We start from the raw sequence: 12,319 nt of genomic DNA, 5'->3' as shown, positions 1-12,319 counted from the left end.
CTTTTTCAATTCCTGTATTTTTTGTTCACACAGGCTTCGTGATGTCCACGGTCGTGGTGCTGTCCACCAAATGCGAAAAAAACCCGGACAACATCGCGCCGGCCTTCGCGGCTTCGTTCGGGGACCTGACCACGCTTTTCCTTCTCTCCGGCTACTCGTCTATAATGCTGTACCATCCGTGTGCGTCTTTGCCACGACCTATTTGATTGCGAAGCATTTCTTAGCGAACTTCGGTGACTTTCAGCGTATCTATCTATCTATCTATCTATCTATCTATCTATCTATCTATCTATCTATCTATCTATCTATCTATCTATCTATCTATCTATCTATCTATCTATCTATCTATCTATCTATCTATCTATCTATCTATCTATCTATCTATCTATCTATCTGTCTGTCTGTCTGTCTGTCTGTCTGTCTGTCTATCTATCTATCTATCTATCTATCTATCTATCTATATCTATCTATCTATCTATCTATCTAGCCGCCTATGACATTTAGCCCTCCAGGCCGTTTCAACTATCGATACCAAACTTGGTATGGCGTAACATGACTATATGAAGAACATATCTCACTAGTCATAACATGAAAATCATATCATGTGTGTCATGAATATCATGATTTACATTTCATGGTCCTGCAGCTCTTGCGGTGGTTTCGTTCACATGGCTTCTTGCAAAACTGGTGTGGCATGGCATTATTCCATGAGAAACACAAGGGACAGACCCTAACATGAAAATCATGATATGTCTGTCATGTAACAACCTGGCTATATGCCACGCTCATGATGCCCTCGCGGCCTTTTCGCAAGCGTTCCATACACCAAATTTGCTAATACGGTACGTGAATGGATGACGAAGGTATGTGACTGGTGCAAACAAGATAATCATGAGATGCGTGTCATGTAAAAACATGACTACATGCCAGAGTCAAGGCGCCAATACATTTCGACGTGAAGCGGTGCGCGTGCTCGCCAGTGTTCATTTTGTCGCGTCGAGCCGGCGTTGGTGAACGCCAGGCACTGGTGCTGCCGTATACTCGCAGGCACGCGCCGCGTTGTATCGCTTTGACGCATGTGCGTTTCAGCGTGTTCGGCATCCCTCCGTCACGAAAAGAGGGACACGCAGTGTTGTCTGGGTAACGCATCGGCACGAAATGCAGCATGCCGCACTTTACATCAGTTGCCGTCGGGCCGCACTGACGGACGCTGATCGCGCCGGTCGCGCCTGGCGTCAGACTATAGAGTGCTCGCGTTCTTCTAACGTAGCGTCGCTTTACCCTTCGGGTTCGCGTCAACGCTACATTGGAGTCTATTGGGCCCGTCATGATGCGCTCGCGGTCGTTTTGCTAGCTCTACATATACCAAATTTGGCGTTACGTGACGTCAATGAATGACAAACTATATGACTGGTCTAAACATAATAATCCTGACCCACGTGTCATATAAGAGCATGACAACATACCACGCTCATAGCGTGCTCGCCACCGTTTCGCTAGCTCCACATATACTAAATTTGGTATCCTGTGACGTCAATAGACGACGAAGGTAAATGACACATCCAAACATGATAGTCATGAGATGGAAGTCATAGAAGGCATCATTTGCCTTCAACTTGTCACGTTGGGCTGATTTCGAAGTGACATATTAACCTTTCTCATTCATGCTTCGCATTTCGTCGATTCCCACTGTACGTGGGACCTGCCAACTTTTATCAGCATTGTAACGACCAGGTCTTGCAAAAGTAAAGTAAAGCCTGTTGATATGCGTTCTTGCGCAAGTTACACTACGCTTGTTCACTGCGCACACGCTTAGGTGCTCGCCGCCGTGCTTCAGGTGTTCGGTTATGTTTCGGTCCCACTTGCTATAAGAATAGTTGATATCGATTGATCACAATGTTTATTATACTGACACCATTGGTTCTGATGGTGCAAGTTGTGGTATTATATGCGTAGGCTTCATGAACAAGTGCGACCGCTCTATGCTAAGTTTTGCATGCGTTCAGAACACGAGCTGTTGATGGATAGGGCCACATAACGTTGATAGTATATATTTAAACGTGCCAGAGCTAGTGAACAAGAAAGTGTTGCAAACAAAGGACAGCAGTTATTTACTAAAAGCTGTGTGCATCAGTTGCGCATAACTTCAAAAGTGTTGCTGTAGCAATATTAATGATTCATCTACGTATAATACAGCTCACTTTTATCTCTTTTTTTGCACTCCCGTCTGTTCATGCATGGTCGCACCGCGAGGCAGCACCGACTGTCCCATTTCCCACCCTTCTGCATTCAATATGTGCTTGACGGTCATATGCAGATCTGGCGCCGCTTGTGATCGCGTTGTGCCTGCTCCTGCTGCCAATGTGGATAGTTCTGGCCCGACGCAACACCGTCTCCCGGGAAGTGCTGCGCGTCGGGTGGCTGCCAATATTTATCGCACTCACGGTCTCGAGGTATGTGAGCAGAGAACGCACCCATTGCTCATTAGGAAAGCGAGTGTTACACTCAAAGCTTTTGCGTTCATTCAGGTGAAATTTCTTCCCGTAATTTACGTCTAAATCGGCTTTCCCTGCTGTTACTGTTGCTGTTCTGTCTACTAATAGCATTGGCAGCAGGCCACGCTGTGGTGTTCTAGTTGGTGAGGAACTAAAACAGTTACTTTCGCAGCCGAGTACGTGGCTGCACCATAGGTTCGGGGCTTGAATTGATACTCTCCCTTAGTGAGTGAAGTAATTAAAAAACACAAATAAATAGCGGTTATGTAGTGTCTCTTCTATCTTTACAATATGCCAGCCAGACGTGCCAAATCTAGCCATTCGTCGCCCTCTCCAGATCTTGCCGTTTGCCTAGCTTTGGCCTGCGCTATGTGGTTATGGGGGAGATAGCCCATCATGTGGTGTCTCACAAAGCAAATCATACGAAGGATTGTTTTGTTCGGTTGTGTACAGATCCGTGGGGCAGTGTCTTACATTCCTGGTGTTCACAATGTTGGCGCTCACGCTGCTTCTGTAAATGCTACGGTACTCTAAGATAGCATGTCGGCGTTCATGGCGCTATGTAAGCAAACAATAGGGAAGCATCATTACGACACTTCTTCATGCACTGACTTCAAGAGCACCATGAGGTGGCATCGGCAAGGCTTTGAGCCAGACCAAGGAGCACGAATGAACGAATCTGACAGATGTGTAATACTTGAACATAAATGTGTCCAATATACCTACGAGGGAAAGTGCTTGAACGCACGTGTGGCGCAAGCAGCTTCACATGTGGCGACGCATCACGACCACTCCCTGAACTAAGGTGGACCGATGGCTTCCGTTGAGGAACCTGCATTCGCACTGGCTCTGAAAGAAATGAAGAAGGCATTGGCTATTTCTTTCTTCATAGATTGGGCTTTTACCTGAAAGGTAAACGTATCTTGACAGAGGTATCTAGCCATTTGCTGCGCATTTCCACAACAGCGAAGGAATGAGGGCGGCAGCAACAAATTTAAGTTAACGTGAAGAACGGCATGCAGCTCGAACATGCCGCGCACTGCTCAAGCAGAACAGATGCACGAAACGGACATACAACAGAACAAGTGCCCAATAAGAACTGTATACCAGCTTCTCACTAATCGCTGGCTGCTCAGACACAAAGGAACGCGCATGAAACGAACACTCAAGTATACACAGAACCAGTGGGAATCAGCAGCTGTCACAATTGTTACCTAGTATTTCAGCAGTGTACTCCTTTCGCAAAGGCGGCCCCTGCAGTGAGCGAATTGGCATTTGTGTTCTCCGTAACTTCAACACAAACTAGCTGTGAAACGTTTAAACCACCCGCATCAAGGGCACGCCCGCACGAGCGGCAACGTCTTGCAGAGGCGTGCTCACTCGTGCGGACCGTGGGAACAGATTCAGAGGAAGAGCGATGACCTCTAAAGTTAAATCTCAAGCGCACCCTTCTCACTATCTCACCAGTAATATAAAGTGAACGGGCTGAAAAGCCACCGACCTATGATCACCGTCAACAGAAAATAACGTACATAAATAGTTCACCGTTAGTGCACTGATTAATGTGCGTTCCGTGGTGGAGTCGCTTCACTCCACACGCAGCGGAGCTATATATAGGTGTCATAGGTGTGACTCATTGTGACGGAACAATTTGTTCTTTTCTTCGAATTTTTCTTGGTCATCTGTGCGTGTATATTTCACAACGTATTACCCTCGACGGAAAGACGTGAGTGGAGCGGTGGTGTAACCCGGCGTAAAACATTTTCGTGTGAGAAAGTTTGTTTCGAATAACGATCGAACCAACCATAAAATACTCTGCTTCGCGTGTCTGATGGTTACTGATTGCAGCGCTGGGCGGCAACCTGGCGGCCGTCTTGAGCTGCAGCTTGTCCAGTTACCTGAACCGGGTGACGCCTCTGGGAGACATACCATTCGGGGAACACGTCTGCGTGGGGCCCCTACAGATGTACTACCAGGGTGGGGAGATGGCCAACGTGGCCTATGTGCTCGTCGGCGTCGTGGTGCCCGGCCAGACGCTGTTCGCTGTGCTCTCTAGGATTCTGCGCTTCGGCAAGGTCTCCATGACCATCACCTTCTTCGCAGTGTACTGTGGTGCATCGCTAGGGCAGGTGGTCCTCACCGATGATGTTATGTAATTACGAAACACGAAAAATTCACTTTAGTTTAGACACAGGAGAAAAAACATGAGTTTTCCGCACCTGACCATCCGGGCTACGAACAACGCTGACAAACACTCCAAGGTGTCGACGCACAAATACACCCGATAAAGTAGACAGGAGGACTACAGCCGGTGTAGTTCAAATCGTTGAGCATTGCACGCCTTATTCAATGGCTGCCGCTGTGGTCTCGGCGGGGCCTGTAGGAAGGAAGAAAAAAGGACGGAGCATCATCACACGAGTGAAGTCCACCGTGTCGTCCCAACACATGATCAAAATGTCAGAGCATGCGGTGGGATTTTGTGACTTTGGTGGCGTTTCATTTTTGAACCTCCTGCGTGAGCCGGCTGGTCTGCACCGAACAAAAGGATTTAGAATGAAATCTGCTGCGTGCTATACTCCCAAGTGCGCTGCAGTATCGGCAAGGATCGTTGCGTACTTGATCTTGGCGTGAAATGTCACATGTTGGGCCAACCCTGGTGGCTTCAAAACGGGTCGGCTTGCCAAAGCTGGCTCAATTACGTCATATTTTCTTCTCGTATATGCCATTTAAAATTCTTTCTTTCAGCTAATCAATGGTCAATTCAAGATCGACACGTCGCACCTTCTATATTTGTCAGGTTACGATACCAGACCCAGGAACTCACTAGCTGTAACTGTAATCATGACACGTTCCAAATTCTTTCTTTCCTAGAATTGACTGTAGTGGATCGGAACAAATAGCCCGGTAAAAGGTTGATTCAAGATTACCTCTCGCAATTTGAATCTCACCTTCGGTAGGAAGCAATTATCTTCTCTGGCTAGAATAATTTTGATATGTGTATTTTTTCTCTTTTACCTCCTGCTAACTCATCTGTTGGACCCAAAAAATGCTGGACTAACGCTTATTGCCCTTTAGTTTTGTTCATCAAAGCACACGTGCGAACAAATTTATTGTTTCCTGGGTCTTTTTTTATTTTGATGCACCTATATAATGTACCAAGCTGCCAAGATCGTGTACATGATCACAGTATCAATCAATAAGCGTATAAGTAAATAAATATACAAATACATACCTAAACAAATAAGGAAAAACTGAAATAAATAACTAATGAACTGGCAAGCTTATGTTTCAAGCAGGAAAAAACAGAGATAACTATCACCAAGTGAAACTGGTATTTGCAATTAAACAGAAGCATACTTGACTTGTACCAAATCATTCTTTATCGCGTCCGATGCTGGTAAACTTAAGCCCGGCGAAAAAATGCGCAGCCTGAGCACCTACAATAAGACGTGCTTTTTTGGGGAATTAAACTACGGCTTTGACTCACTTTGACGCTCCACGAGTCGTTGGCGCCATCTATTTGAAAGACTCGTAAACGCACTCTATGGCACCAAAACTGAATGGTTGTGTCGATTTTCTCATGTTCGCTGATTCAGTTTTATATATAAACTGCCCATGCCAGCTGGAGGGGTTTTCTTTTTCGCATGACTATATTGGTATCTTTTGTGTTCGTAATTTTCAGTTCAGTTTTTCCCGGGCGGGGGGGGGAGGTAATGGCCACATAAACTTTGGTAGCAATTTTCAAGTTTTCAGACAGTCACTAATGCATTACAGAGAAAGATATTATGAGAGCACAAGGGCCTTCGTGCCGTAATTGTCCATCGCTGGTGTCCGTATCCGCTATCGCGTGCTGTGGAAAAAAAGAAACAAGCGAAGTAAATAAAAACTCCGAGGCACGACTGGGATTCAAAACCAGGTCCCCTGCCCTCCAGGCCAGTAAATTACCATTAAGCTACACCGGTGCTTGAGACCTCATGCGTGAAACTTCGTTTCAGATTAACACTAGGCAGCTTTCATGTCGAGAAAAAAATCGCGTTATTATAAGTAATAAATTGTTCCAGAACAGCGACGAAACAACCAGACATCACACAATGCCAATAGCGTTATGACCAAGAATGCCATAGTGGATGCCTTACTACCACAAATAATTGTTATTTATGGCATAATCGCTACTCTGCAAGTGCGCTCGTAGCTGTTACACAATGTATGAATAAAAAGATGTCTTTAGCAATGCCACTCTTGCAGCTTTCACAGTGACAGTGCAGCGCGTCTCGCGCAAGCGTGGTGTTTTTTTTTTTTTGCTTGAACAAGAAGTCACGATGAGATGCTGTAACCGCCCATTTGTCATCATGGCGTTTTAAGCCAAGCCTGAGGCCTACGCACGAGGGATGGAGGATGTGGTGATGCACTTTAGCCGTTAGTTTATCACAGTCAGTTCATTAATAATATTATTGTTCTTTCCTAAGAATTTTATCAGTATTATTAATAATATTTATCATTATATCATTAATTTTTGTTGTTGTTCTTTGGGTGGTTTGGCGTTCCGATATGAGTGCAAAAGGCGACGCGGATGCCTCCTAGACAGACGCTTCAACAGACATACTGCATGCAACACTTCAACAGCGGAATAAAAAGAAAGGCGAGACAAAAAAAATACTTTCTAGTCACATTCACCCTTTTCAAATTCTAAGTATCCGGATCATATACTCTATAAGGTAACCCAGAATTGCGTCATCTAGGCACGCTGTTTTCTAGCCGTTCTCAATTTGCCCGAGGCTATCCTTATTATGTTCGGCCTTCACCCTCCAAAGGTTGATATGTGGGGCTTAACGTCCCAAAACCAACCCTCCGAAGGCCCTTCACGAAGGTATGTAAAGTAAGAGTTCAAAACTAGGGTGTAGTAGTGCGAATCGAAAGCAATGTATACGTAAAAATTCCAACAACAAGGTACAGAGGTAGGTTATGACAAGCATGAGCAAGATGCCGTTTTTAGACAAACTCCACTCTCTGCAATGTATAACAGAATCAAGTCTTTTTTATTGAAGTAGTGATACCTAAAATGACGTGAGAGCCACGGTTACTCCGGAAGCTTGTTGTAATAAAAAGGGTGACAGGAAATGCTGTAAAGAAGAGAGGGGAATTTTTTAAGTACAAGTATATATTATAGGTCAACCTTATTACACCTAACTAACTACATTAATAGGGCAACAAAGTGTCTTAAAGACTGTTTAGCCACTTTTCGTAATAGCACCTGTCCTATCCCAGTTCCGCCACGGTGGTCTATTAATTATGGTGTTCGAGTGTCAGCAACATGTCTCTGGATCTTATCCTCTCTGCATCGGCCCCATTTTCGATGGAAGTGAGAAACCTAGAGGCCCATGAACTTAAATCTAGGTGGACGTTGAAGAAGCACAAGGGATTGGAATTTACGATAATAAAAAATTTGAACCCTCTCTTCGAACGGCACCCTGAAAGAGTGCGAAACATCAGCGTTTAGCATGCGTGGCGGGACGGTTTGAAAAGGCGCTAACGCGGGTTCTGCGGTGAGTGCTGGAAGATTCGTTTGAAGCGATGGCTGGCGTATGTCTAGTTTCTTCAGAGGGGACACGGGCGCTGGACCGGAGCAGGCGCGTGTTTCGCCTTGATGATCGCCGCCTTGTGATCGGTGAAGTGCACGCTGAGAGGTTCCTGCAGACATTCTGCGTCGCAGTTGGCTAAGGCCAGATTGATGCGCATTCCTTTTATTGTGGTGGGTGATTTCCGTTCTACCGACACGCACTTCAGCGAGTGGACGTCTAGCATGTAATCGACGAGCCATTCTCGTCTGCGCTGACGAAAACGTTGAAATCTCCCGCGACTATAAGAGGCACATCGACAGGCCTCACTCACTTCAACAGTCAGCGCCTCCTTCAGACAGCGCTGAAGCTGCTCCTTCGGCAGGTTGGAAGTGACGTAGAGCACGAAGATCGACACGTCACCGATGCGCAAGGCAACTCACTCGAACCAGTTGTGTCTTCAAAAAGCCCTTATCGTTCTTACACGTCGCCTCTTGTTCGCCCGGCGGAGCCCAGCGCTTGCGTACGGGTGCTTCAGTGGAGGCGTGTGGCGCTTTCGAGACGTTGCCAAACGACGATGACGTCGAGGATTCGTCAGCGTTGGCATTCCGCTGTCGGTGCTTGTACTTGGCTTCCTTCACTCGCGTCTCGTCGGTGTTGCCGACGCGTTGAAGACGCTTGCGCTTCGCTTCCTTGGCTTGCGTCTCGTCGGTGTTACCAGCGCGCCTTCTCCGTTCCCGCCCTCACACCTCGTCGGTGTCATTGATCTTTCACTTCCGGCGCTTGAATTCGGCTTCCCTGGCCCACGCCTTGTCGGTGTTGCCGTTGCGACGTCGCTATGCGTGAACGCGATCGGCTCTGCTAACCCTCGCAACGCCGAACAACGCCCGGGTTAGGCCAAATCACTTCGGCGCATCTTCCAGCGGGCGAAACAGCTAACTTCGCTTTCTGGTGTCCTCTCTATTGCAGATAAACGGTCCGAAAGAGTGTTCACTATACTCGGTGACAACTTCCTGTGGCAGCACAGCCAAGGCTACGAAGCCCACACACGCCCTTTTTTACTACGCTTATGCTGTACCACGCTGTAGTGCCTTTGTTTCGGCGTACTTCGTCAAATAGTCCGTGGCTGCTACGATCCACTTGTTGCCGGCAGATGTCAGCGAAAAGAGCCCCAGTAAATCTATTATTATTTGATCGAATGTCACCCTAGGTGGTTCGAGTGGTTGAAGAAGCCCCGCGGGCTTCAGTGCAGGGATATGTGGCGTTGACAATCCCGGCGGATTTTCTCGTATCGCTTAACAGATGCGTAAAGCTTAGGCCAGTAGTGCGCTTGCCGAACTCGATCGAGAGTTCGAAGGGAACCTATGTGACCAGATGTGAGCTCATCGTGGCAGGCGAGAAGCATGTCATCACGCAAGTCAGTTGGCACGCCTAGAAGATAAGTTCTCTCAATGCTGTTGGAGTTTTTCTTATACAGGGCCCCATCTCACAGGCATAATGACGACAGGCTTCGAGAAGTACAATGAGGTATGGAAGGGTTACGTCTTTCAAGTTTTTGACAACTGCACGTATTTCGTCGTCCGCGTGCTGTCGTGTAATCAGATCAGTTGTAGGAAGGATAGTGTAGTACTACCGTCATCTTCGTTGTCATGGCCACAAACGTCGACAGGGGCGTGGGACAACGAATCGGCATCTTCGTGCGTGCGGCTGGATTTGAAAGTGATCGTGAAATCGAATTTCTGCACACGAAGACTCCATCGTGCCAGTCGCCCACACGGGTCCTGTAGGTTGGCTAACGCGCACAACGAATGATGGTCGTTCACTAGCTTGAAGTGGCGTCCATGATGGTAAGGCCTAAACTTCATCGTGTCCCATACAACAGTGAGGCACGCTTTTTCTGACGTGGAGTAGTTTAGGTCGGCACGGGAAAGAGCGTTATCACTTGCACCATGCCCTCTTGTAGTTGGACGAGGTCAACTCCAAGACTCACGTTACTGGCGTCAATATGAATCTCAGTATCAGCATCTTGGTTAAAAGTGAGCGAGGACTCGCGGTGTCTGCAAATGCTCCCGTAGTTCAGAGAAAGCTGCGTCCTGTTCTTCCTCCCAGACGAATTACACGTCTTCACGAGTGAATTTAATGAGCAGTTCAGCAATCCCGGAAAAATTGGCTATAAAGCAGCGATAGTACGCACAGAGCCCTATAAAGCCATTTACCACCTTCCTCTCACGTGTAATGGGAAACGAGGTCACGGTGGTGCTTTCGTCAGGGTCTGGGCGAACACCATCCACACTGAAATTATGGCCGAGAAACTTCAATTTTTTGTAACAGAAGTGGCTTTTTTCTGGTGTCAGCGTAAGGTTAACAGAGCGGAGTGCTTCCAGCACTGCCTGCAGACGCTTTATGTGCTCCTAAAAGGTCGCAGAAAACATGACACCATCATTTAGATAAACTAGGCACATGTGCCACGTTGGACCGGTAAGAACAGTGTCCTTAGTGCTCTGAAATGTCGCAGGTACAGAACAGAAGCCGAAGGGAGGTACTTTGAATTCATATAGGCCCTCTGGTATAACGAAGGCGATTTTTTCGTGTTGTTCATCAACTTCGATCTGCCAGTAGCCACTATTCAAGAACATCGATAAGAAATACTTATCCTACCGCAGTCTGCCGAGGGAATCATTCATGCGGGGCTGCGGATAGGCGTCTTTTTTAGCTACGCTGTTGTTTTCTGTAGTCTACGCAGAAGCGCAATGATCCATCTTTTTCCTTTACGAGAACAACCGGAGATGACTACAGCAGTCTTGGAAGGTTGGATAACGTCATCTTGCAGCATCTCTTTAACGTGAGGATTTATCACGTCACGTACCTTTGCCAAAACGCAGTATGGGTTTAGTTTTATGGGTGAGGTGTCGGTATATGCAATTATTCGGTATTTGGGAATCAGTGTCTGACCAACCTGCGAGTTGGATGCTAAGCACTCTTTAACTCTATATAGCAGTTCACGTAGCTCAGTCTGTTGCTGTTCCGAGGGGGTCAAATTGACATCAACTCGTCAAGTAACGAAGTCACGTCACCTGGTGTAGGTCGAAGCTTGTAGTCGGCTGATGTAGATGTGAAACGTTCAGCAATGTCTTCGACAGGGTAAGCTAAAGTGATGGCGGTGTGACAAAACAGGTGCTGGTACTCGTTACTGAAATTAGCCACAATATATTTGTTGGTGCTTAACGTTCCAAAACCACTGTATGTATATGCGAGAGACTGTAGAGCATGGCTCCGGAAGTTTGTACCACCTGAGGTTCTTGAACGTTCACCTAAATCAAAGCACATGGGCCTCAAACATGGGCCTCAAGCACATGGGCATCCGTCGAACATACGAACGCTGGGGCTGTGATTTGATCGCATGATGATAATATGTGGGGTTCATTGCCCCAAACCACCACATGTATATGAAAGGCGCTGTAGTAGATGGCTCCGGATATTTAATCCACCTTAGGTTCTTTAGCGTGCACCCAAACCTGAGCACACGGGCCTACAGAACTTTCGCCTCCATCGAAAATGCAGGCACCGAAATCGAGATACATTCCCCCGACCTGCCAGTCAGCAGCCGAGTGCCCTAGCGACTAGTACACCTTAGCGAGTGGCGGTGTCAGAATTTCTGAAGCTCTCTGCTACGACATGCCTAGTAAATATGTCGTGGCTTTGACACGTGCGACTGCAACTAGTAATATTAAGCCGGAACAACCAACTCTTACTCGAATTGTGAAGGTGCTGGTATTGCTGTACTTGGCGCGCCTCATCGTGTACCACCTCTGGAACTGGGGTGTCGACCCGGACAACGCGGCCATCCCCTGCCTGACGGGCTGCGGCGACTTCCTTGGCACGGGATTTCTCACCCTGGCCTACGCGTTGCTCTACTACATGGGCGACGAATCGGCCGTTCAAGAAGAAGAGCGGCGCTCCTACGTGCCCGTGACCACTCATCTCACTGCGCATACGTCGTCTTCTACGCCAAGTTACGGCAATTCTACCTTGTCCTAGTGATGCCACGTACTTTGCTCCAGCTGAGTGGACCAGGCGCAGTTTCAGTGCTCATTGCACATTGTGCGCTTTGATATGTGATGACAAGACCACTTTGTTGTTTTATTTTTTGTTGTTTATAAGGTTATTATGCTTTTATCTTTATTACGTCAATTATATTTGCGAAAATGAAAGTTTGCTGACCCTTTGGTTCTTTTTTACTTTGTGCGTGTATGCATGCATACGTCGCAA

General features: G+C 47.1%; 1 protein-coding gene across 1 annotated transcript in view; it reads left to right on the top strand.

Moving 5' to 3' along the window:
- The window catches only part of LOC119185310 (solute carrier family 41 member 1), a 28,594-nt gene extending 16,506 nt beyond the window's left edge, over positions 1–12,088 (top strand). Inside the window, exons 5-8 of the mRNA XM_075894593.1 lie at positions 34–180; positions 4,344–4,607; positions 9,528–9,577; positions 11,816–12,088. Of these exons, the coding sequence (XP_075750708.1) occupies positions 34–180; positions 4,344–4,607; positions 9,528–9,577; positions 11,816–12,088 (734 nt within the window). The remainder of the gene's footprint in view (positions 1–33; positions 181–4,343; positions 4,608–9,527; positions 9,578–11,815) is intronic.
- Positions 12,089–12,319: the final 231 nt, after the last annotated feature.

Source organism: Rhipicephalus microplus, chromosome 5, assembly GCF_043290135.1.
Source record: "Rhipicephalus microplus isolate Deutch F79 chromosome 5, USDA_Rmic, whole genome shotgun sequence".
NCBI lineage: Eukaryota > Metazoa > Arthropoda > Arachnida > Ixodida > Ixodidae > Rhipicephalus > Rhipicephalus microplus.
This window is presented reverse-complemented; position numbering and strand designations above follow the sequence as displayed.